General features: G+C 40.7%; 1 protein-coding gene across 1 annotated transcript; it reads right to left on the minus strand.

Annotated features, from left to right (window-relative positions):
* Positions 1-6,160: 6,160 nt before the first annotated feature.
* On the minus strand, positions 6,161-7,093 carry LOC123134812 (agamous-like MADS-box protein AGL80). The gene has a single exon (XM_044553982.1). It carries the CDS (start codon positions 7,091-7,093, stop codon positions 6,161-6,163), a length of 933 nt encoding a protein of 310 aa, XP_044409917.1.
* Positions 7,094-18,600: the final 11,507 nt, after the last annotated feature.

Raw genomic sequence — 18,600 nt, forward strand, 5'->3', positions numbered from 1 at the left:
TAAAAAATTTCATACACAAAGCTATAAGCTACAGATCTGTCCTTTGCGGGTAGGATGAGTGGATGGCCAAGACGAATGGTGCTGGCATCTAAATCTGGCATCTGGAAAATTTGTTTGATATCTTGTTTGACCTGCAAACACACATTTTTACTAAAAAGAATGGCAGATTTGTTCCAATTGGGGACCTAACCCGAAAGCTGACAAAATTGATGTAAAATATTGGAAATATTCAATGCCTCCTGCACATTAGCTTTTCCACAAACCAGTAAATCATCCGCAAACATTAAGGAGTGAATAGGAGGGCATTCAGGTCCAAGTGAGATACCTACTAGGTGATTGGATTGCAGTGCATCCTGAAAAGCCAACGATAGTTCATTAACCGCAAGCACAAAAGGCAAAGGGGAAAGGGGACACCCCTGTCTTATACCTCGACTACTTTTAAAGTGCGCAAAAGATTGTCCATTTACGATAACAGAAAAAATCGGAGAGATGCAAGAGTGGATAAGATTTATAAAATGACCATGCAACCCTTTATGATGGAAAGCAGAGATGATGAAGTGCCATTCTAACCTGTCAAAAGCTTTTGCCAAATCTATTTTGACCATAAAATCTTGGCTATCCCAAGAAGATAGATAAAATGAATGAGCTATCTCTTGAGCAACAATGATGTTATTTGAAATGTGCCTACCCTCAATGAAAGCTTGTTGCGAGGGATGCACATAGTCAGGCAAGTGGATTTTTAAATAATTTGCAAGAGATTTAACAATAAGTTTGTAAATCACATTACACAAACTGATTGGCCTGTAATCAAAAGGAACATGGCAAGCCATTTTTTTGGAATGAGGGCTATATGCGTATCATTGAGATGGACCGGAAGTATACTTGTAAGGTAGAAATTATTGATCAAAGCAGTGATATCATCTCATATCCAGTTCCAGGCCGCCAAGTAGAAAGCTACGTTGAAGCCATCAGGCCCCGGTGACGCATTCTTTTCCATTGATTTAAGCGTCTCCCAAATTTCCCGCTTGCTTGGTATTGAGTATGTGAAATCTTGTGATTCATGAGGCAAGGTTGTACTTGGCAGTTCCCTGTTGTTGTTAGAGCGATCCGAGGAAAAATATATTTCTGAAATAGTTAACAAATTCAGCAGCTATATCATCGGGGTCCTGAAGATGGTTACCACGAGCATCTGTAAAATCTCAAAGGTCAACATGCAATGGTAATTTGTGCCATATAATAGAATTGTGCCTACTTATGCTATATTACTAGGGAAGGAAACACATTGAGGGAAGAACATGAAGGTGTCTCTATAGTTGGAAAGGGACACATTTGTCCTCTAGAGATGAGTGGTTATTAACACCTCTATGGGTTCTAATATGGTTATTTACATGATACCTCTCTTCCCAGTGCCAAAATTAAGTTGAAATTATTTGTGTGGCTACTTATTTTTGATAGTTTTAATATAACAAATATGTTGAAGCAGATACAATTTAATGTTGGTATCAATTATTCTTGCACCCTCAGTCTACAACTAATGAAGAGACAATTGAGCACCTAAGCATTTATTGTCATTCAAATACAGTGGTCTCCGAATGCCTCACAAATTACTTTGGTACCAAGCTAAAGTGATCTTTCATGGTAATCTACTTTTTTGAAATGTTTATTACAACAATGTTGAGTCTCTGTAGACATGCCAACCACCTCGGGAGTGGCCAACATCTGTCATGTTGCCCCAAAAATCAAGGTGGCGTAGACATCCAGTAAATATTGGCGAAATATCGTCATTCTCAATGAATGGTTTCTTCAAGCTTCCTAATGAGGTGAGTTAAGGCATGATATACTATGTAATAAATAAATGGGATCTAAGGCAAGTCCATGGTAAATACGGGGTACCACTTATGGGTTGGTTCGATGACGAGGAGGCAACACCTTTTCTAGTTTGGAACCTTCGGTTAGAAATAACAAATCACATGTTAGGTTTTGTCATAGGTCATGGTTGGGAAATGCATCACCTTAGTTCCTACTACTTATGGATTTTTCATATACTGCGTCATAAACATGTCATAATAGCAGAGGTGGTGGGTACTTGCACCCATTTTTGGTTCTGACATGCATGATTAGAACGCCATTTGTGGCTTCTGACATGACATGATTAGAACTTAGTAGCCTAGAATAGGATCTACTGGAGTAGCTATATGTTGTTAATTTATAACATGGGACATACAAATTTTGATGGACCTTACATGAAGATGGGAATTTCTCCATGAATTCATTGTACCATGCACTTGTGTGTACAGATGCACCTATTAACAATAAGGTGATCTAGAAGCTTAAGATATATTTTCCTTATGGCATTTACGTAGAAGGTTCATCTTAACAAGGGAAAATCTTGCACAGAAAACCTGGTGGGGGCACACAATGTAGTTTCATGATGAGACAAGTAAGCACATATTCTTTGACTATAAGTACACATGGTGTATGGCCTATAATACATGCCGCGCATAATTTGTATTCTACGCGGAGCATCCCAAACTTGTTTGGTAATTGGTTGTGCGGTATACATAAAAATACGAGATCTTCTATCTTAGTAGCTTCGGCGACCTTGGTTTGGGCGTTATGGTTATACAAGAATGATGTGGTTTTGACAAATAGAAGATATTTTCTTCACTGCCACAGTCATTTATTTGTCTACACATTGGCTCCGTACTTGGCATGTACTACAGTGTTTGGAGCACATGGAGCTCTTTACGATGGCATGTACTAAGATGGAGAGGGCGATTAAGAAGGCCTTTTCCAAACATGGAAGGTGTTGTCTTCAAATCTATCTTAGATTGCTTCCTATTGTTCTTCTTTTTGCGTCAAATAACGTTACATGTTTTCATTTCACAGAATATTATGTCTTAGTACATGTTGTGTGCATGTAGTTCCTTCAAAATCAGAGTGAACGTCAAGGGCCAATAAAAACTTTCTTACCAGAAAATAGTATGCCTCACAAAAACACATTGACCAAAGAGCAAGTGCAACTTACAAGTTATGACCAACTGAATAACAACTATCAAACAGACATACCATGGAAGCGATCCCAAAATAACAGTTTTAGCGAGAAATAAAAATGGCAGAAATGGACCATGGAAGAGATCCATAACAACATTTCAACTATTACAATAAAAAATGAGTTGGCTCAAAGAGCACCAGCGAGATAGAATGTCTCAACTTATTAAGGCTGCCTTTCTTGCATCTTAGCTATGCCAAACTAAATCAAACTAGACGAGTTGCACGGAGCTGGCCATGAATGTCATTTGAGCTGGCTAACAACATGTATCCACCTTATGGCCTCATCACAAATGGATATTCATACATCTACTGGTCTAACTCACCTTACCCACTCACCAGCATCTTTATAATTTTGCAAATCCTACTTGCAAATGGATATTCATATTGTTTTTAATCTTATGTCGAAGAAATCTAGCCCTCATGTCCATCCTTGATTTTTCTACTCACCTTTAATTTAGAATTCAGTTTGTATGGCCCTATAAATTCATTTACCTACTATCATTCTTGGCATAATCCCCCAGAAACATATAAACCATTGCACTTACCTCCCCACAGTCTAGGCATACCCATTTGAAATCTGTAAAACATGGAAGAGTTGTTTCTTTAGTATTGAATGCAACGTAAAAGCGCATACGTTCTGTTGTTCAAATTATTTAGCCAATGTGACAACGTATATAGATCCAACTTGCAAACTAAAAATATATTAACCTTGTAAACTTGTCACCTATAGATCCAACCATAACTCATCACTGGTATGTCACTTTATTTCCTTTTGTACCCATTCACCTTATATCCTTATAACTTGTATTTTATCTCTCCATTTCCATGACATTCTCATCGTGCTCGGTCATGAACATTGAAGCATTCCTACACCTCTTACAGTCTCCTTTACATGTCCATTTACATATACATTCCATTATAAGAGACACTGATAAATATAAAATGTCAAAGGTAAATTGAATGGTAATTTGTGCCATTAACAGATATTTCCTAGTTATGGTAGATTACCAAGGAAACACCTGGAGGAAACAATGAAAAGTGTCTCGATAGTTGTAAAGGGAAGATATTTTCCTCTAGAGAGGATTGGTTCTTATCACCTCTATGAGTTCTAACATGGTTATTTACATGACGTCTTTCTTCCAAGTGCCAAAATTGAGTTGGAAGTATTTGTGTGGCTACTTATTTCTAATAGGTTTAATAGACGAAATATACTGAAGCGGAAACACTTCACTATTGATATTGATTATTCTTGCATTCTATGTACTGCTATTGATGAGGAGACCATTAAGCACCTCATTTCAATTGCCCCTTTAGCATTTCTTGTTGGGCATGCATTCAAATCCAGTGGTCTCCGAATGCCTCGTGGATTGCTACCTACTTTTTGAAATTTTTATTACAATAATTTTGGTTCTCTTTGGACGGGTCGACCCCCTTGGGCGCATTTGGTTCTATCGTGATGAAGAATAATGTGGCTTAGTTAGTATCCAATATATAGTGGCCAAAACTATCGTGCTTTTTAGTAAATGGTTGTTTAGGACTCTTACCGAGTATGAGTGATGGCATGATATACTCGGTAATAAATATATGCACTATAAGGCTCTGTCCCAAGTCCAAAGTAAATTTGGGGGCTTCCACTTTTGGGTTGGCAAAACCTTTTCTGGTTCGAACCTTTACTATCAAAGGACGACTCGCATGCTAGGTTTTGGCACAACTTATAGTTGGGCAATGCTCCGCCTAAGCATCTACTAGTAACTAGGGCTTTTACCGTGTCGTCAACATGTCATAATAGCAGAGGTGTTGGGTAGCTTTCTGCCAGATGTGGACTTCAGACATGACATGTTTAGGCCTTTGTTAGTAGCATGGAAGGATCTACTGGAGTGTATGAATGTTGTTAATTTATACCACCTCAATCCCAAAATATAAGACATTTTTGAAGTTCAAATTTGAATTGCAAAAACGTCTTGTATTTTGGGAGGTAGTAGCACGAGACATACGAGTTTCGATGGGCTCTTCTCTATGAACTCATTGTACTAGCTCTTATATATATTGATGCACCAATTAACAATATGTTGATTTTTAAGCTTAAGGTTCCTCCAAAGATTTATGCTTTTCCTATGGTATTTATCTAGAGGGCTCATCTTAACGAGGGAAACTCTAGCAAAGAAAAACTGATAGGGGAGTAGCAATGTTGTTTCTACTACCATGATGAGAAAATTAAGCATATATTCTTTGAGCAAGTACGCTCATGTTGTATGGATTATAATACATGTCATGCATAACTTGTATTCGCTCTTGTTTGGTAATTGGCTTTTAGGTATACATAAAAAACAAGATGTTTTATCTTAGTAGGCATGGGGGCTCTGGCCTGGGCGCTATGATTATGCATGAACGCTTTGCTTTTGACAAATAGAAGATATTTTTCTCCACTGTCGGTTATTAACTTATGTACGCATTGGCTCCATACTTGGCTCGTACTACAATACCCAGAGCACTGGGAGCTCTTTATATATGGTGGCATGTATTAAGATGGAGCTGACGGCTATGGAGATTGTTTCCAAACATAGACGATGTTCACTTTGGATCTGTCTTAGATTGCTTTCAATTGTTCTTCTTTTTGTGTCAAACAATGTTATGTTTTTTGTTTCCACAATTATTTTGGCTTTGTATAGATTGTGTGCATCTAGATACGTCAATATTGGAGTGGACTCTTCATACTTGGATCGCCGACGTGTTAAGAGTAAATAAGAAGTTTATTATCAAAAGATAGTATACCTCATAAAAACATGTTGACAAAAAGAGCAGGCGCAATTTACGAGTTACGACCAACTGAACAACACATATTAAACAAACGGACCATGGAAGAGATCTCATATAACAGTTTCAACGACTAAAATAAAAATGGCGACCATGGAAGAAATTCATAGTAACAATTTCAACTACTAAAATAGAAATGTCTAGGCTCAAAGAGCACCATCGAGAGAGACAGAATGTGTCAACTTATTAAGGTTGCCTTTCCTGCCTTTTAGCTATGCCAAGCTAAATCAAATAAGACGAGACGCATGTAGCTCACTGCACGCTACTGGAAAAGACTTCTCTCCATCCTACCTTACATGGCAGGGAAAAGACTCCAAGATGATTCTTCAGGATCGACGCCGGCCGATTGCCAACCAAACCCCACATCAAAGGACTTCATCCCACCGGAAGAGCCGGCGTTGGCGCTGTTGGTACCGGCGCCGTCGTGCCCATTGGTGCTATAGCCGGCGCAGGCGCTGGTGCCGGCGCCGTCATGCCTAGCGGTGTTATAGCCATTGTGGGCCAGAGCGTCGAGGTCCCTTCCAGATCTCACCTTGTCGAGCCAACCCTCATGCTGTGGCGGCACCTGATACATCATTGGAGACCCCACGTGCATGCTGCCGGTGACGTATGGAGTGGGCGACGGCTGCTGATTCATGGCGAAAGACCCCATGTCCATGTTGTTGGTGACGTATGGAGCTGGCTGGGACGCCTGATACATTGCCGAAGACCCGCCCATGTCCACGTTGTCGGGGATGTATGGTACCTGGGGCTGCAAGACAGGGGGTTGTCCGCTAATTTTAGCGATGCTTTCGCCCATGCTCTTGAGGATCTCCTCCAGCCTACTGCTCACGATGGTGAGCTCATCGACTTTGAGATCGGGGAGGTCGCTGCTGAGCATGGCCTTGTGTAGCAGGATCCTGATCTCGGGGTCTCGTACCTTGTTTTCCTCGACCTGGAGCTTGTTGAGGCGCTGGCTGAGGAAGTCTTCGTGGTTCACCGTCTTCTTGAACCGCCCATCTGCCATGGTTCTGTACCTATTCAGGAGATCCACCGCCTCGGCGTGCGATGGGTACACCTTTGGCGCCGCATTTCCCTCATCGTACACCAACACGCAGGCCTTGGCGTTGCATAGAATAGAAAGCTCGCGTGCCTTACTTGCCAGGTTCTTCATGCGCGTATCCAAGGTACGGCGCCGACTCGACTTATTCTTGATGTACTGGAGGGCAATCTTCTTGCGAGCCATTGCCAACGGAGGGATAAAATGAGAAATGGAAATTAGGTTGCTGCTTTTGGCCAGGTGGGGAGGTTTGATTTATAGTGGAGGATTGACCAAGATGGGGAGGCTATATCGAGAAACTTTTAACTTCACGCTCACAAAATAAGGAGGTGCGCTATCTTCATAAATGCATCATCAAACCAAGTAATTTCTTTCATTAAAAAGTGCTTATAATGGACCGAGGGAACACATATCCATAGCAAAGAACTTTGGTTTCTCTCAAGAGGCCCATGCATCTTATCCGGATATGCTTATTTTGGCTATGTATTGCCAAAATTAATTTTGCAATTTATTTTGTTCCAAAGTTAGATGGTTATTCAAAATTGTACATCATCCAATTAACCATCTACTATTAATTTGTTACCATGTTAAGAAATAACAATAAATAATGTACATAGATTATCCTATAATGTAGGGCGAATTAAAAATACTGAAGTTCTGCCAATCTTTTCTAGAGCACTGCTATGCACACGATGTATGGACGCACGATCCATAGACGACAAGTCAGGTAGACCATAGGATTAGCTAGGTTATTTAATCTGTGTGGCTCCTAACCCCGTTGGCCGCAAATCGTCCAAGAGCCAATCGTGTGCAGAGCATTTTCCTTTTTCCAATACGCTAACTGAATGCGGTCCCACATATCCAGGGCTGACTATAGTTGCTTATTTTATCCCTGACGCTGGTGAGCTAACATGTTCACACAAATTGTAAACAAAAAAACAGATTTATGTACCCCCAAAGCAGTAATTGCTTTCCAACTAGAAGAGATTGATCAAACTTTTTGATTGTGTGCGTCACATGGCATATAGCCTAGCTAAGCTAACTAGTGCTGCCCTGTAGTAGTTATAAACATTTACGTCCAAAAATTACATGTGTAGTCAGGGTGATTGTTCTTTTTTTTTTTGCAAGGGATCAGGATGAGTGTTCTAATATAATAGGAACTAGTTAAAATATGATTCTAATTACAATGAATAATTGACGTGAATATAGGACCAGTAATTGAAAAAATATGTCTGGCGAGTTTTATAAGCCACTGCAAATTAACTTAAAGAGTTTTTATCCCCCATATGTTCCTAGTAGTCTGCTATGTTTAGAAAGAAAAATAGAGTGATTACGGAATAGCTAGTGGATTTGTCACATTTTGTGGATGAATATTTTGTATATAGAAGAGGAGTATGAGGTTGAATATCGAAGGCCAACTAACTAGGTTGAATATCAAAGGCCAACCAAAGATGACAAACCACTTGCAGGACCAAACCCTAATCACCCTCTCCTCATGTCACCGGCTAAAAAAAATTATTCCATATAATTGCTTCGTCTATTTCCTTGCCTTGATTCTAATTACTATTTCGCTCACTACATTATTTTTGCATGTCATTTCAATCTTGAAAGACGAAAGGGTAGTATGTTAGGCATTAACTAGAGGCCAGGAAAAAGCAAATAACCCCTGAGGAACCATTCTAGCCACTCGACAAACACATAGTGAGCACACTACCTATGTTTTCTTTGTCTATTCCCTTGCCTCCATCGATCAAACAATAAACGATCTAAGCTCAGAGGCCCCTTTATGTCAGCATTGTGGTTTTACAACAAGAATGAATTAACCCCCTACCAAACCAGTAGTAGTATTACCTTGTGCACTTTCCGATAACAACAAATGTGCTACCTATCATTGATCCGTCGGTTACCTTGACTTCCATACATTCTATGTATCAAGATTATAGTTAATTCCTTTTACCAAGTCTCAGTACATTGATTGGTGTCATTAAACATGTCGTTTCGTCTAGACGTCAGCTCAGGTAGGCATGTTCTTGGCCATCATGTTGGTGTCATGGTGCATCTGGAATCGTCGCAATGCGGTCATCTTCAACAACACTCAACTCAGCTTTATCACCTCCTTGACATGATTGAGACGGAGGCTAAGCTATGGGCGATGGCAATCATGTCGACTTGTCCAAACTGTTCTTTCTATAAATGCATTGAAGCACAAGGCTTTTGTGTACTGTCGAAAAAAAGGATGATTTATTTTAGTGGTGATCAATGTAGCTATATTTAGATTTTTTTATTGTTCTTATCTCCTATGAAAACAGTATTGTTAGATTTTTAAATCATTAGGGGTGTGCAAGCCCTCCCAGATCCACTAAAAATGAAACCATCAAGTTTAGTAATTATTACAAGCTAGTAGTTTTTTAAAGGAAAATAGGGAAATAATGCTACAAGATGGAGTTGATCATCCATACATAGCAAACAAATAGCATTTATAAGCACCCGAAGATAATGTCACTCAATGCCATCATGAGACAACATCCACGCCACTGAAGCTATTCAGGATTACAACAGGTGGAGGTGTAGACACCATCTTGGTCTTCTTCATAGGAGATTGACCTGCTGAATTCACCAGCTCAAGCGGAGTGATGGGGTTGAGGTGTTGGGGAACATAGCATGCAATTTCAAAAAAATTCCTACGCTCACGCAAGATCTATCTAGGAGATGCATAGCAACGAGAGGGAGAGAGTGTGTCCAGGTACCCTCGTAGACCGAAAGCGGAAGCGTTAGACAACACGGTTGATGTAGTTGAACTTCTTCTAGCTCCGACCGATCAAGTACCGAACGTACGACACCTCCGAGTTCTGCACATGTTCAGCTCGATGATGTTCCTCGCCTTCTTGATCCAGCAAGGTGTCGAGGAAGTAGATGAGTTCCATCAGGACGATGGCGTGGTGACGGTGATGGTGAAGTGATCCGCGCAGGGCTTCGCCTAAGCACCGCGACAATTTGACCGGTAAACTGTGGAGGGGTGCGCCGCACACGTGTTCTATGTTGTAGGCGCCCCCTTCCCACATATATATAGGTTGGAGGGGAGGAGAGGCAGCCAAGGGGGGCGCCCCAAATAGGAGGAATCTTACTTGGGGTCCTCTCCCGATTCGGCCAACCCCCCTCTCCTATTTCTATTCGAAGTAGGAAGGGAAGAGGGGGAAGGGAGAATCCTATTCCCTTTTTACTTTCCTCCTTCCCCTTTCCTTCTCTAATTTAGCCAACCCATATGTGGGGGGGGGCGCACCAGACCCTTTGTGGCTGGTGTGTTTCACCTCTTGGCCCATAAGGCCCATATGTTTTGTCGGGGGTGCCCGGAACCCCTTCCAGTGACCCGATAAGTACCCGGTGCTTCCCGAAACACTTTCGGTGTCCGAATACCATCATCCTATATATCAATCTTTACCTCTCGACCATTTTGAGACTCCTTGTCATGTCTGTGATCTCATTCGGGACTCCGAACAACATTCGGTCACCAAATCACATAACTCATACAATATCGTCATCGAGCGTTAAGCGTGCGGACCCTACGGACTCGAGAACTATGTAGACATGACCGAGACACCTCTCCGATCAATAACCAATAGCGGGACCTAGATGCTCATATTGGCTCCACATATTCTAGAAGATCTTTATCAGTCGAACCGTTATGACAACATATGTTATTCCTTTTGTCATTGGTATGTTACTTGCCCGAGATTCGATCGTCGGTATCTTCATACCTAGTTCAATCTCATTACCGGCAAGCCTCTTTACTCGTTTCGTAATACATCATCCTGCAACTAACTCATTAGTCACTTTGCTTGCAAGGCTTCTTATGATGTGTATTACCGAGAGGGCCCAGAGATACCTCTCCGATACTCGGAGTGACAAATCCTAATCCCGATCTATGCCAACCCAACAAACAACTTCGAAGATACCTTTAGAGCATCTTTATAATCACTCAGTTATGTTGTGACATTTGATAGCACACAAGGGATTCCTCCGGTATCCGGGAGTTGCATAATCTCATAGTTGGAGGAACCTGTATTTGACATGAAGAAAGCAATAGCAATAAAACTGAACGATCATAATGCTAAGCTAACGAATGGGTCTTGTCCATCACATCATTCTCCTAATGATGTGATCCCGTTTATCAAATGACAACACATGTCTATGGTTAGGAACTTAACCATCTTTGATCAACGAGCTAGTCTAGTAGAGGCTTACTAGGGACACCGTATTTTGTCTATGTATCCACACATGTATCAAGTTTCCAGGTAATACAATTCTAGCATCAATAATAAACATTTATCATGAAATAAGAAAATATAAAATAACAACTTTATTATTGCCTCTAGGGCATATTTCCTTCAGTCTCCCACTTGCACTAGAGTCAATAATCTTAGATTACATTGTAATGATTCTAACACCCATTGAGTCTTGGTGTTGATCATGTTTTGCTTGTGGAAGAGGCTTAGTCAACGGGTCTGCTATATTCAGATCCGTATGTATTTTGCAAATCTCTATTCCTTGACCAGATCACGGATGGAGTTGAAGCGTCTCTTGATGTGTTTGGTCTTTTTGTGAAATCTAGATTCCTTCGCTAAGGCAATTGCTCCAGTATTGTCACAAAAGATTTTCATTGGACCCGATGCACTAGGTATTACACCTAGATCAGATATGAACTCCTTCATCCAGACTCCTTCATTTGCTGCTTCTGAAGCAGCTATGTACTCTGCTTCACACGTAGACACCGCCACTACGCTTTGCTTGGAACTGCACCAACTGACAGCTCCACCATTCAATATAAATGCATATCCGGTTTGTGACTTAGAGTCATCCGGATCAGAGTCAAAACTAGCATCAACGTAACCATTTAGGATGAGCTCTTTGTCACCTCCATAAACGAGAAACATATCCTTGGTCCTTTTCAGGTACTTTAGGATGTTCTTGACCGTTGTCTAGTGATCCACTCCTGGATTACTTTGGTACCTCCCTGCCAGATTTATGGCAAGGCACACATAAGGTCTGGTACACATCATAGCATACATGATATAATGTACGGCTGAGGCATAGGGAATGACTTTCATTTTCTCTCTATCTTCTGCAGTGGTCAGGCAATGAGTCTGACTCAATTTCACACATTGCAACACAGGCAAGAACCCTTTCTTTGACTGATCCATTTTGAACTTCTTCAAAACTTTGTCAAGGTATGTGCTTTGTGAAAGTCCTATTAAGAGTCTTGATCTATCTCTATAGATCTTAATGCCCAATATATAAGTAGCTTCACCAAGGTCTTTCATTAAAAAACTTTTGTTAAAGTATACTTTTATGCTATCCAGAAATTCTACATCATTTCCAATCAACAATATGTCATCCACATATAATATTAGAAATGCTATAGAGCTCCCACTCACTTTCTTGTAAATACAGGCTTCTCCGAAAGTCTGTATAAAACCATATGCTTTGATCACCTCATCAAAGCGTATATTCCAACTCCGAGATGCTTGCACCAGTCCATAGATGGATCGATGGAGCTTGCACACTTTGTTAGCACCTTTAGGATTGACAAAACCTTCTAGTTGCATCATATACAACTCTTCTTTAAGAAATCCATTAAGGAATCCAGTATTGACGTCCATTTGCTAGATTTCATAATCATAAAATGCGGCAATTGCTAACATGATTCAGACAGACTTAAGCATCACTATGGGTGAGAAAGTCTCACCGTAGTCAACTCCTTGAACTTGTCGAAAACCTTTCACAATAAGTCCATCTTTGTAGACAATAACATTACCGTCAGCGTTGGTCTTCTTCTTGAAGATCCATTTATTCTCCATGGGTCGCCGATCATCGGGCAAATCCACCAAAGTCCACACTTTGTTCTCATACATGGATCCTATCTCAGATTTCATGGCCTCAAGCCATTTATCGGAATCTGGGCTCATCATAGCTTCTTCATAGTTCGTAGGTTCGTCATGGTCTAGTAACATGACTTCCAAAATAGGATTACCGCACCACTCTGGTGTTGATCGTGTTCTGGTTGACTTACGAGGTTCGGTAGTAACTTGATCTGAAGTTTCATGATTATCATCATTAGCTTCCTCTCTAGTTGGTGTAGGCATCATGGGAATGGATTTCTCTGATGAGCTACTTCCCAAATTGAGAGAAGGTACAATTACCTCATTAAGTTCTACTTTCCTCCCACTCACTTCTTACGAGAGAAACTCCTTCTCTAGAAAGGTTCCATTCTTGGCAACAAAGATCTTGCCTTTGGATATGTGGTAGAATGTGTACCCAATCCATAGGGTATCCTATGAAGACGCACTTCTCCTATTTGGGTTCGAGCTTATCATGCTGAAGCATTTTGACATAAGTGTCGCAACCCCAAACTTTAAGAAACGATAGCTTAGGTTTATTGCCAAACCACAGTTCATACGATGTCTCTCAACGGATTTAGACGGTGCCCTATTTAACGTGAATGCAGTTGTCTCTAATGCATAACCCCAAAACAATAGTGGTAAATTGGTAAGAGACATCATAGATTGCACCTTATCTAATAAAGTACGGTTACGATGTTCAGACACACCATTATGTTGTGGTGTTCCAGGTGGCATGAGTTGTGAAACTATTCCACATTGTTTTAAATGAACGCCAAACTCGTAACTCAAATATTCGCCTCTGCGATAAGATCGTAGAAACTTAATTTTCTTGTTACGACGATTCTCCACTTCTTTCTGAAATTCTTTGAACTTTTCAACTATTTTAGATTTGTGTTTCATTAATTATATATACCCATATCTGCTCAAATCATCTGTGAAGGTTAGAAAATAACGATACCCGCCACGTGCCTCAACACTCATCGGACCGCATACATCGGTATGTATTATTTCCAGTAAGTCATTGGCTCGCTCCATTGTTCCGGAGAATGGAGTTTTAGTCATCTTGCGCATGAGGCATGGTTCGCAAGTATCAAATGATTCATAGTTAAGTGATTCCAAAAGTCCATCTGCATGGAGTTTCTTCATGCGTTTTAAACCAATATGACCTAAATGGCAGTGCCACAAATATGTTGCACTATCATTATCAACTTTGCATCTTTTGGCATCAATATTATGAATATGTGTATCACCACAATCGAGATTCAACAGAAATAGACTACTCTTCAAGGGTGCATGACCATAAAAGATATTACTCATATAAATATAACAACTCTTGGGGAATGCAGTAATTTCAAAAATTTCCTACAATCAGGCAAGATCTATCTAGGTGATGCATAGCAATGAGAGGGGAGAGTGTGTCCACGTACCCTCATAGACCGAAAGCGGAAGCGTTTAGTTAACGTGGTTGACGTAGTCGAACGTCTTCGCGATCCAACCGATCCAAGTACCGAATGCACGACACCTCCGCGATCTGCACACGTTCAGCTCGGTGACGTCCCTCAAACTCTAGATCCATCTGAGGCCGAGGGAGAGTTCCGTCAGCACGACAGCATGGTGATGGTGATGATGAAGTTACCGGCGCAGGGCTTCGCCTAAGCACTACGACGATATGACCGAGGTGGAAAACTGTGGAGGGGGGCACCGCACATGGCTAAAGATCAACTTGTGTTGTCTGTTATGTCTTTGGGGTGCCCCCTGCCCCCATATATAAAGGAGGTAAGGAGGAGGCCCGCCAACAAGGGGCGCGCCAGGGAGAGGGGAGTCCTACTAGGACTCCAGTCCTAGCAGGATTCGGCCTCACCTTTTTTTCCTTCTACCGGAGGGGGGAAAGGGGAAGGAGAGGGAGTAGGAGAAGGAAAGGGGGGGTGGCGCCTCCTTCCCAAGTCCAATTCGGCCTCCTCCCTTGTGGGGGGTGCACCAGCCCCTTGTGGGCTGATTAGCCTCCCTCCTATGGTCCATAAGGCCCATATCTTTCCCCGGGGGGTTCCGTAACCTCCCGGTACTCCTGAAAAATGCCCGAATCACTTGGAATCATTCCGATGTCCGAATGCAACCTTCCAATATATGAATATTTACCTCTCGACCATTTAGAGACTCCTCATCATCTCCGTGATCTCATCCTGGACTCTGAACAAACTTCGGTCATCAAATCACATAACTCATAATACAGATCGTCATCAAACGTTAAGCGTGCGGACCTACGGGTTTGAGAACTATGTAGACATGACCGAGACACATCTTCGGTCAATAACCAATAGCGGAACCTAGATGCTCATATTGGTTCCTACATATTCTACGAAGATCTTTATCGGTCAAACCGCATAAGAACATGCGTTGTTGCCTTTGTCATCGGTATGTTACTTGCCCGAGATTCGATCATCGATATCATCATACCTAGTTCAATCTCATTACCGACAAGTCTCTTCACTCGTTCCACAATACTTCATCCTGTAACTAACTCATTAGTCACAATTCTTGCAAGGCTTATAGTGATGAGTATTACCGAGAGGGCCCAGAGATACCTCTCCAAAACACGGAGTGACAAATTCTAATCTCGATCTATGCATCCCCAACAAACACATTCGGAGACACCTGTAGAGCACCTTTATAATCACCCATTTACGTTGTGACGTTTGGTAGCACACAAAGTGTTCCTCCGGTATTCGGGAGTTGCACAATCTCATAGTCTAAGGAACATGTATAAGTTATGAAGGGAGCAGTAGCAATGAAACTGTAATGATCATAATGCTAAGCTAACGGATGGGTCATGTCCATCACATCATTCTCCTAATGATGTGATCCCGTTCATCAAATGACAACACATGTCTATGATTAGGAAACATAACCATCTTTGATTAACGAGCTAGTCAAGTAGAGGCATACTAGGGACAATATGTTTTGTCTATGTATTCACACATGTACTAAGTTTCTGGTTAATACAATTCTAGCATGAATAATAAACATTTATCATGAAATAAGGAAATAAATAATAACTTTATTATTGCCTCTAGGGCATATTTCCTTTAGTCTCCCACTTGCACTAGAGTCAATATCTAGTTCACATCACCATGTGATTTAACATCAATAGTTCACATCTGTATGTGATTAACACCCATAGTTCACATCGCCATGTGACCAACAACCAAAGGGTTTACTAGAGTCAATAATCTAGTTCACATTGCTATGTGATTAACACCCAAAGAGATTAAGGTGTGATCATGTTTTGCTTATGAGAGAAGTTTAGTCAACGGGTCTGTCACATTCAGAGTCGTATGTATTTTGCAAATATTCTATGTCTACAATGCTCTGCATAGAGCTACTCTAGCTAATTGCTCCCACTTTCAATATATATCCAGATTGAGACTTAGAGTCATCTAGATCGGTGTAAAAGCTTGCATCGACATAACTCTTTACGACGAACTCTTTATCTCCCCCATCACTGAGAAACATTTCCTTAGTCCTCACTAAGGATAATTTTGACCGTTTTCTAGTGATCTACTTCTTAGATCACTATTGTACCCCCTTGCCAAACTCATGGCAAGGTACATAATAGGTCTGGTACACAGCACATCATACTTTATAGAACCTATGGCTGTGGCATAGCGAATGACTTTCATTCTCTTTCTATCTTCTGCCGTGGTCGGGCTTTGAGTCTTACTCAACTTTACACCTTGTAATATAGACAAGAACTTCTTCTTTGACTGATCCATTTTGAAATCTTTCAAAAACTTGTCAAGGTATTTACTCATTGAAAAATCTTATCAAGCGTTTTGATCTATCTATAGATCTTGATGCCCAATATGTAAGCAGCTTCACCAAGGTCTTTCATTGAAAAAATCTTATTCAAGTATCCCTTTATGTTATCCAGAAATTCTATATCATTTCCAATCAACAATATGCCATCCACATATAATATTAGAAATTCTACAGAGCTCCCACTCACTTTCTTGTAAATATAGGCTTCACCGCAAGTCTATGTAAAACTATATGCTTTGATCAACTCATCAAAGTGTATATTCCAACTCCGAGATGCTTGCACCAGTCCATAGATGGATCGCTGGAGCTTGCACACCTTGTTAGTACCTTTAAGATTGACAAAACCTTCTGGTTGCATCATATACAACTCTTCTTTAAGAAATATCTATTTAAGGAATGTAGTTTTGACATCCATTTGCCAGATTTCATAAAATATGGCAACTACTAACATGATTCGGACGGATTTAAGCATCGCTACAGTTGAGAAAATCTCATTGTAGTCAACACCTTGAATTTGTCGAAAACCTTTTTGCGACAAGTCGAGCTTTGTAGATAGTAACACTACTATCAGTGTCCGTCTTCCTCTTGAAGATCCATTTATTCTTAATGGCTTGCTGATCATCGGACAAGTCCATCAAAGTCCACACTTTGTCCTCATACATGGATCCTATCTCAGATTTCATGGCCTCAAGCCATTTCGCGGAATCTGGGCTCATCATCGCTTCCTCATAGTTCGTAGGTTCATCATGGTCTAGTAACATGACTTCCAGAATAGGATTATTGTACTACTCTGGTGCAGATCGTACTCTGGTTGACCTACGAGGTTCGGTAGTAACTTGATCTGAAGTTTCATGATCATCATCATTAGCTTCCTCGCTAATTGGTGTAGGAATCACTAGAACCGATTTCTGTGATGAACTACTTTCCAATTCGGGAGAAGGTACAATTACCTCATCAAGCTCTACTTTCCTCCCACTCACTTCTTTTGTTAGAAACTCCTTCTCTAGAAAGGATCCATTCTTAGCAACGAATATATTGCATTCGGATCTGTGATAGAAGGTGTACCCAAGAGTTTCCTTTGGGTATCCTATGAAGATGCACTTCTCCGATTTGGGTTTGAGCTTATCAGGTTGAAGCTTTTTCACATAAGCATCGCAACCCCAAACTTTAAGAAATGACAACTTTGGTTTCTTGCCAAACCACAGTTCATAAGGCGTCGTCTCAACGGATTTTTTTGATGGTGCCCTGTTTAAAGTGAATGTAGTTGTCTCTAATGCATAACCCGAAAATGGTAGTGGTAAATCGGTAAGAGACATCATTGATCGCACCATATCTAATAAAGTGTGGTTATGACGTTCAGACACACCATTACGCTGTGGTGTTCTAGGTGGTGTGATCTGTGAAACTATTCCACATTGTTTTAATGAAGGTCAAACTCGTAACTCAAATATTCGCCTCTGCAATCAGATCGTAGAATCTTTATTTTCTTGTTATGATGATTCTCCACTTCACTCTGAAATTCTTTGAACTTTTCAAATGTTTCAGACTTGTGTTTCATTTAAGTAGATATACCCATATCTGCTGAAATCATCTGTGAAGGTCAGAAAATAATGATACCCGCCATGAGCATCTACACTCTTTGGACTACATACATTAGTATGTATTATTTCCAATAAGTCAGTAACTCGTTCCATTGTTCCGGAGAATGGAGTTTTTAGTCATCTTGCCTATAAGGCACGGTTCGCAAGTATCAAATGATTCATAATCAAGTGATCCAAAAGTCCATCTTTATGGAGTTTCTACATGCGCTTTATACCGATATGACCCAAACGGCAGTGCCACAAATATGTTGCACTATCATTATCAACTTCGCATCTTTTGGCATCAATATTATGAATATGTGTATCACTATGATCAAGATTCAATAAACAGTCAACATTGGGTGTATGACGAAAGAAGGTTTTATTCATGTAAACAGGA

Source organism: Triticum aestivum, chromosome 6B (assembly GCF_018294505.1).
Source record: "Triticum aestivum cultivar Chinese Spring chromosome 6B, IWGSC CS RefSeq v2.1, whole genome shotgun sequence".
NCBI classification, from domain to species: Eukaryota; Viridiplantae; Streptophyta; class Magnoliopsida; order Poales; family Poaceae; genus Triticum; species Triticum aestivum.

Bases quoted from the DNA above. Each gene is read 5' to 3' on its own strand.
- LOC123134812 (XM_044553982.1), bottom strand. From the start codon at position 7,093: ATGGCTCGCAAGAAGATTGCCCTCCAGTACATCAAGAATAAGTCGAGT.